This window comes from Siphateles boraxobius, unplaced genomic scaffold (genome assembly GCF_051911475.1).
Source record: "Siphateles boraxobius isolate OS27281-9 unplaced genomic scaffold, OSU_SipBor_1 25, whole genome shotgun sequence".
NCBI classification, from domain to species: Eukaryota; Metazoa; Chordata; class Actinopteri; order Cypriniformes; family Leuciscidae; genus Siphateles; species Siphateles boraxobius.
In genome coordinates this window covers 38,509,226-38,517,454 of record NW_027508866.1, presented here as the reverse complement: position 1 = coordinate 38,517,454, position 8,229 = coordinate 38,509,226, and the positions used below count along the sequence as shown (strand labels likewise).

At 42.7% G+C, this 8,229-nt stretch overlaps 1 protein-coding gene across 6 annotated transcripts in view; it reads right to left on the bottom strand.

Annotated features, from left to right (window-relative positions):
* Positions 1 to 1,311: 1,311 nt before the first annotated feature.
* Positions 1,312 to 8,229, bottom strand: part of erg (ETS transcription factor ERG) — a 75,649-nt gene continuing 68,731 nt past the window's right edge. For all 6 annotated transcript variants that reach the window (XM_077243852.1, XM_077243854.1, XM_077243851.1 and 3 more), the window contains one exon: positions 1,312 to 3,200. In XM_077243852.1, the coding sequence (XP_077099967.1) occupies positions 2,686 to 3,200 (515 nt within the window). In that variant the 3' untranslated portion in view covers positions 1,312 to 2,685. The remainder of the gene's footprint in view (positions 3,201 to 8,229) is intronic.

Below are 8,229 nucleotides of genomic sequence, written 5' to 3'. Positions count from 1 at the left end.
CTGAGATGAAGGGAACCATTTTTTTTTACTAAGGAAACGTTGATTGGGGTCATATAGACCCCAGTGTCCAATTCAGGGTTAAGAAGGGATGGATGTTTGCTTCATGTGATAGGCTTGGTTTGTGAAATTATATTTGTATTATCTTTCTGTATATGTATAATTTTCTATAGATTTTCTGTCTAAAAGTGACCAAAAAGACATTTAACTCCAGCTCACCATCGGTGTCGCCACACTGCTCCATCTCCAAAATGTTCGTACGCATGGGTCAGAGTTTGCGTGCAGGTGCGCACATTTTCCCGTTAAGTTTGTTTTTATAAATCACAACTTGTGCGTCGTAAGTGGCGTACGCCTCTTTCAGGGCCTGTTTTGTGCGTATGCAATGGTTATAAATGAGGCCCCTGATTTCTGAAGGATCATGTGACACTGAAGACTGGAGTAATGATGCTGAAAATTCAGCTTTGATCACAGGAATAAATTACACTTTATTATATATTCACATAGAAAACAGCTGATTGTCTTATTTAATCAAAATATAATGTCTTACTTCATCAATCGCTTTCATTTATCCTCCACCTTCACACTTTCACCATCCAATCTATCCACAATGTATTTTCTGTGTTTCTGGTTTGTTTTACTCTTGATATATTTTAATCCATTTCAGAACATCTGCAATTGTTTTAGAAAAAATATTTGATACATGTTTCCCCATGCATAAATATGTGACTTATATTTGTTTTTTCTGTTGCCCAATAAACTCTACATTAAAATATACTGTGTGTTTGTCTGTGTGTGCGTGTCTGTGTATGTGTGTGTCTCTGTGTGTGTGTGTGTGTGTGTCTGTCTGTGTGTCTGTGTATGTGTGTGTCTGTGATGATCCAGTATGTGACACCCCGTATCAAGACGCTGGGTGATTCCGTGAATTATTCTAATGCCCTTTAAGGAACCATTTTACTACTCCTCGGCGCTCCACATTTTGTTTGTTTCCGTTGTTACACACACTTACACTGGAGCCACATTACATTACATTACAGTTCATGCCTACATCATACTCTACATTACTGATTTGACTTATGCTACGTTTGCACTTGTTTGGTTTAGTTTTCTGTTCTGTTAATAAACCTTGAGTTAAATCTGGCGACGGAGTGCGTCCCTTCCTTTGTTGTGGCCTTTTGGAGCCACAGGTCGTAACAGTGTGTGTGTGTGTGTGTGTGTGTGTGTGTGTGTGTTTTGAGGCAACAGTCGCTGGTCTCGGTTTATGAAAGGAACAAGAGACAATGTGGGTGTTTCTTTACTCAAACGAGAAGAACAACATTGTTGAAAATAGTTTATTAAAATGATTCAGTAGAAAACCATATAATTTATCCAAGTATATGTTTTCTTCCCTTTGTCAACAATCTCAGAGCATCAGGGCGTCTCTGAGCAACTGATCTGATCTGGGTTCAGTCGGTCAGAGCCCGTGTGCTGCCAGTCCAGCGTCATACGAACACGTGTGTGTGTGTGTGTTCACTGTAAACAACTGATAATACAGAGAATCATCAAACTGCTGGAGTGTTTCACGTCTTTGGTCTGTTTCTGTACGTCCGTGATAAATGTCTGTGTTTGGCTGGCTGAGATCAACTCGTTGTGTTTAAATGCATAAGTTATATATCTATTATATAAAAAGAATTATAAAACTGAACTGTATACTTTAATCTAACAAACGCACAGCGTTTGTGACTCAGAACATCATCATAATAATTAATAATAATACAAATACTGGTATCTTTGGTAAATCTCTTCAGCTGGATCCCTCTATAAGGTATGGAAGCTGGTTTCCGTCACAGAATAAAAAAAGAAAAAAAAAGTAATTGCGACTTTTTATATAAACATGGAATTGCGAGAAAAAAGTCAGAATTGCGAGATATACACTCGCAATTGTGAGAAAAAGTAAGTATTGCGAGAAAAAGTCAGAATTGCAAATATAAACTAGGAATTGCGAGAAAAAATTCAGAATTGCGAGATATAAACTCGCAATTGTGAGAAAAAGTCAGTATTGCGAGAAAAAGTCAGAATTGCAAATATAAACTAGGAATTGCGAGAAAAATGTAAAAATTGCAAGATATAAATTCGGAATTGTGAGAAAAAATTCAGAATTACGAGATATAAACTCTTAATTGCGAGATGAAAAGTCGCAGTCACCTGACGTAAACAAGCTCCCATAGTAAGGCACGGTTTCATATAAAGGCACCTCGGTCTTCAAAGGTTTGATGTCATTAAAAACATCTGAAAGCTTTAAATTCCAGTTTTCGCCATTTTCAAGGCAAGTATCGATCTCTGATGCCATACGAGCGACATAATACTGATAAAATATGGCAGGAGATTAATCTTCATCTCACATCCCTCAGCGTCCTCTCTCACCTCGCACTGTCTCTCTTCCTCTGACCTGTCTCACGTTCTGTCTCTCTCTCTGAACTCTCTCTGATATGTGTGTTTGTACAATAGGGTACACATGAACATATAGCTGAATAAGTACTTGATCATGCAGCGTAAAAGCCCCTTTTACATGTTATATTGCCACTTTCACATTTCCGTCGCTGAATCCATGCGGCTCCCGGATTCCAGACGGTTTCTCCTGCTTTATATCCGGCGAGTGCCGGCGGATGGTTGGGATTCTCCAGTTTGATGTCTTGTTGCAGATGCAGATGTCTAGTAGTAGGAGGGCATGTGTGTGGCGGGGTGTCGCGGTCCGGGGTAGATTCCCGATCCTGGAGCGTTCCAGTATGGACTTGGGCCGCTGAAGAACCCGGATGAAGTGACGTTCATGGCCTGAGGATGCGGAGACATGAAGTTCATCTTCTGCGGGTGTGTGTGTGTGTGGTACGAGCTCATGTAGGGCAGGTCCGCCGGGTACTTGTACATGGACGAGTCGGGGGGGTGCGGCTGAAGGGCCTGCGCGATTCCGTGGAAGTCGAACTTGTACGCGTAGCGTTTGCCGTGCACTTTGGTCATGATGTTCTTGTCGTAGTAGTAGCGCAGGGCTCGACTCAGCTTGTCGTAGTTCATGTTGGGTTTGCTCTTCCTCTCACCCCAGCGCCGGGCCACCTCGTCGGGGTCGGTCATCTTGAACTCGCCATTGGTTCCTTCCCACGTGATGCAGGACGAGTTAGCGCTGTCGGACAGAAGCTCCAGGAGGAACTGCCACAGCTGGATCTGACCTGAGCCTGATGACACATTAGGGCCATTACTTAAACTAATTAACAAGTTATACAATTACTAGAAGATTATACAACTTTATCGGCCTACATATAGTACACTCACGTAATGTGATATATAGTGTATAGCAAATCTAAATTTTTTTTTTAATAGTTCATCGATACATCATCGCAAAATATAACTCTACATATTGTAAGTATATATTGTACAGAGCTTTATATTGTTGCAAAATTTAACTATATCGTACAGCTCTATATATTGTTGCAAAACGTATCTATATATCGTACAGCTCTATATGTTGTAGCAAACACGTAACTATACATATCGTACAGCTCTATATATATCACAAAACATAACTATATATCGTACAACTCTATACATTGTCCCAAACGTAACTATATCATACAGCTCTATATATCATAGCAAATGTAACTATATCATGCAGCTCTATATATCGTCCCAAACGTAACTATAAATTGTACAGCTCTATATATTGTCCTAAACATAAATATATATTGTACAGTTCTATATACCGTCCAAAACAAAACTATATTGTACAGCTCTATATATTTACATTTACATTTATGCATTTGGCACACGGTTTTATCTATAGCGACTTACATTGCATTTTAAGGTACACATTTACATATTTATCAGTTCTTATATCGTCGCAAATTTTAACTATACATTGTTCAGCACTTTATATTGTCGCAAAATTTAACTATATATTGTACAGCTCTATAAATCGTCCCAAACATAACTATATCATACAGCTCTATATATCGTCGCAAAATGTAACTGTATATCATACAGCTCTTTATATCATCGCAAAACAGAACTATATATATCGTACAGCTCTATATATATCGCAAAACATAACTATATTTCATACAACTCTATATATTATACCAAATGTAACTATATCATGTAGCTCTATATATCGTCGCAAAATGTAACTATATATTGTAGAGCACTTTATATTGAAGTAAAATGGAACTATATTGTACAGTTCTATATCGTGGTAAAACTAAAATATATATATTGTACAGCTCTATATCGTTTCAAAACTTAACTATATATATCGTACAGCTCTATATATTGCTGCAAAACAAAACTACTGTGTATATTGTACAGCTCTATATATATAGCAAAACATAACTATATATTGTACAACTCTATACATTTTCCCAGACATAACTATATTGTACAGCTTTCTAGATCGTTGCAAAATGTTTCTATAAATTCAACAGCACTTTATACTATCGCAAAATGTAACTATATATTGTACAGCTCTTTATATCATCGCAAAACGGAACGTCCTGGTTGCGTATGCAACCCACCATTCCCTGAAGGAGGGAACGGAGGACATAGTCGACGGTCGACTGAATGGGGATCACACCAGGGAGCCGGTCATCTTCGAGTACTATTGAACGAGCCAATGGCATTGGCGTGCGTGATTTGCATCACACACTCCGCGCCCGCGGCGCGGGTATAAATACGAAAGTGGATGCACGCACTAGTTGCTTTTCACTGAGGAGCCGAGCGTAACCCGGGTCAGCGGTGGTCCAGCGGTAGTGGCAAGGGGACTACGTCCTCCGTTCCCTCCTTCAGGGAACGGTGGGTTGCATACGCAACCAGGACGTTCCCTTTCAGTCCATAACGTCAGACGTAGTCGACGGTCAATTGAATGGGGATAACCTTTGAAAATGCCACTAAAGCTGCCACCTTCCAGTGCCTAGACAAAAGCCTCCTGATGCCCCCGCAATTTTAAGGCGGGGAAGGACACGGCTTAGGCCAGGGAAGTCACTGCTGTTCCTACAGGACCCCTGGGAAAGCATTCCCCATACAATAGGGTCGCTGTGGAATCCACATCCTACCTAGAGGTAGGTAATGTGGAGAATACGCATATGAACTGGGCGGATGACGCGGGCAGTATAACATACGGAATGTAACTGGGGTGGCTCCAGCCTGAGACGGGGGGAGACTCCCCGGACAGTGACAGCAGAGAGACTCTGCTGAGGGAAGACACGGGCTCGCCGTGGGGAGCCGTATCGTGGAAGAATATACATATGGGATCACCGCAGGGACCACAGCATATGGACCCAGCCTAACACAGGTTTCACACTGCTTACGAGTGGTAGGCCTGACACCAGACGTTCCGCACGTCCGGCATCGGAGGGGTAGGGAGGAACTCAACATTGTTCTCCTAAGGGAACTCAACTAGAGTAGAAGCGCACGTATCCAGTCCATAGGAGGGAAATGGCGCAGCAAACCGACACTGAAACTGGCTTCATGCGAAGGGAGCCCACAGAAAGCAACGGTTCAATAGGTGTCAGTGTCGCACAGCCCCCAACTCTAAATCTGTCAGCAAAGCACTCTGTCAACGCCCAGGCGGAGCTTTTAAAACACTCATCATAGAGGAGCTCAATACCAAAGTCGACACGAGCATCTCGGAATCTTTCACCGAAAAATAAGGCAACCACACCCGTGGGCCACTTTGCCTGGAAACAGCCTTCCCTCTCTGCTGATTACTAAAAGATGAGAGCTGGTCTGAGGTCTAAGGTCTAAGGCTGCGTTCTGTACACGTATAACCGCTATGAAGCGGACGGACAGAGAAGCTAGGGCTGGGTCTGCCTCCTCCGGGCAGCGCTTGCAGGCTCACCACCTGATTCTACTTATAGGAGAGGTAGGAACCTTGGGCACAATCCAGGCCGGGGTGTCGATTCATGACTGTTAGCCGGCCCAGACTCCAGGCACAATACGTTGACCGAAAGCGAGCAAGTCCCTACCCTCTAGTAGAGACCATGCGAGCAGGAGAACTGGCTTAACAGAATTTTTAACTCACTGCCTGCAGTGGCTCAGGGGCGGTCTCTGCAGTGCAGTTGCACCAGAGACAAGGCCCAAGAGGATAAAGAGGGGCGCAAGGGTTTATATTACCTTGGTCCCAAAGGGACCTGACGATCAGGACGTGCTTCCCATGCTTCTGCATCATGATGTGCATCAAGAATACAGAGGCAGCATTATTTTGATGGTGGAGGAAAACAGCCTACTCCAACCAAACTTGCAGGAAAGGGAGCACTGAAATGATCAAAAGTTTTCAGGATCTCCTCAGGGGAGAAGACACACTCAACGACTAGGTTCCACTTCTAAATCGTAAGCACAACACCTCTTCAGGGGGTGCTAGCAGAAGTGATGGTAACTATCACATTTTCTGTGATAGGCGCCTGAACCTCCAAGTTCAGATGAAGAACCACCCGGAATCTCCAGGGGAAGAACGCGGGTGCCATCGTGCCCCGTCCCTGAATCAGGGGAAGTCAGGAAGGCTGTCAATGGGAACCAGGTCAGGTTGGGCCAATAAGGGACAACTATGAAGACCGGTTCTCTCCTGACTTGGCACCGAGGTGCAAGCGACGGGCACAAAAGACAGGAGCACTGCTCAACACGACATGTGAAGATCACTGCGCTTCAGGAGCATTTCTGCTCAGCACTCGAGTGTGATAAGTTCACTGAGCTACAGGAGCATTTTTGCTCAACACCTGAGTGTGATAAGTTCACTGAGCTTCAGGAGCATTTCCGCTCAACACCTGAGTGTGATGAGTTCACTGAGCCACAGGAGCATTGCTGCTCAACACCTGAGTGCGATGAACTTCACTGGGTTTCAGGAGCATTTCTGCTCAATATGAAGTGTGATAAATTCAATCACTTGAGCAGGCGCAAGGCAACCCAGAGTCGCAGTCGCTTTTAGGAGGCTCACTGGGGAAACGCATTTCTGCGGGCCCCTGGGGCAGCTGAGAGCCAGTGTCTGTCCAAGGGTTGTCCGCTGTCTTGAAAGAAATGGTATCTGTGAGGATTTCCAGTCAGGATTTAGACCGCACCATAGCACTGAGACAGCTCTCATTAGAGTCACAAATGATTTGCTCTTATCATCCGATCGTGGTTGTATCTCTCTATTAGTGTTACTTGATCTTAGTGCTGCATTTGACACCATTGACCACTACATTCTCTTAAATAGACTAGAAAACTATGTTGGCATTAGTGGATTTGCATTAGCATGGTTTAAATCATATTTATCTGACCGCTATCAGTTTTTAGCAGTAAATGAAGAGAATTCTTATCGATCACAAGTTCAGTATGGCGTACCACAAGGCTCAGTACTAGGACCGCTGCTGTTCACTCTGTACATGCTACCTTTAGGAGATATCATTAGGAAACATGGAATTAGCTTTCACTGTTATGCTGATGATACTCAGCTCTATATTTCTTCCAAACCTAACGAAACTCACCAATTCACAAAATTATCGGAATGTATAGTTGATATCAAAAATTGGATGACTAGTAATTTCCTACTACTAAATTCTGAAAAAACAGAGATTCTAATTATTGGACAAAAAACATCCACACGTAATAACCTAGAATACCGTCTAACACTTGAAGGCTGCTCTGTTAAGTCTTCGTTGTCAGTTAGGAACCTGGGTGTGCTCTTTGATACCAATCTTTCATTTGAAAGTCACGTGTTTAGTGTCTGTAAAACCGCATTTTTCCATTTTAAAAATATATCTAAATTACGTCATATGCTCTCATTGACAAATGCGGAACAACTAGTTCATGCATTCATGACATCAAGGCTAGATTATTATAATGCTCTACTGGGTGGTTGCCCTGCACGCTTAATAAACAAACTACAGCTAGTTCAAAACGCTGCCGCTAGAGTTCTAACCAGAACCAGGAAGTACGACCATATTAGCCCGGTTCTGTCAACACTGCATTGGCTCCCTATTAAACATTGTATAAATGTTAAAATATTGCTGATTACTTACAAAGCACTAAATGGTTTAGCTCCGCAGTAGTTGAGCGAGCTCTTAACGCATTATAGTCCTTCACGTCTATTGCGATCTCAAAACTCCGGCCAGTTGATAATAACTAGAATATCTTAATCGACTGCTGGCGGTAGATCCTTTTCCTATTTAGCACCAAAACTTTGGAACAATCTTCCTAACATTGTCCGGGAAGCAGACACAGTCTGTCAGTTCAAAGTCA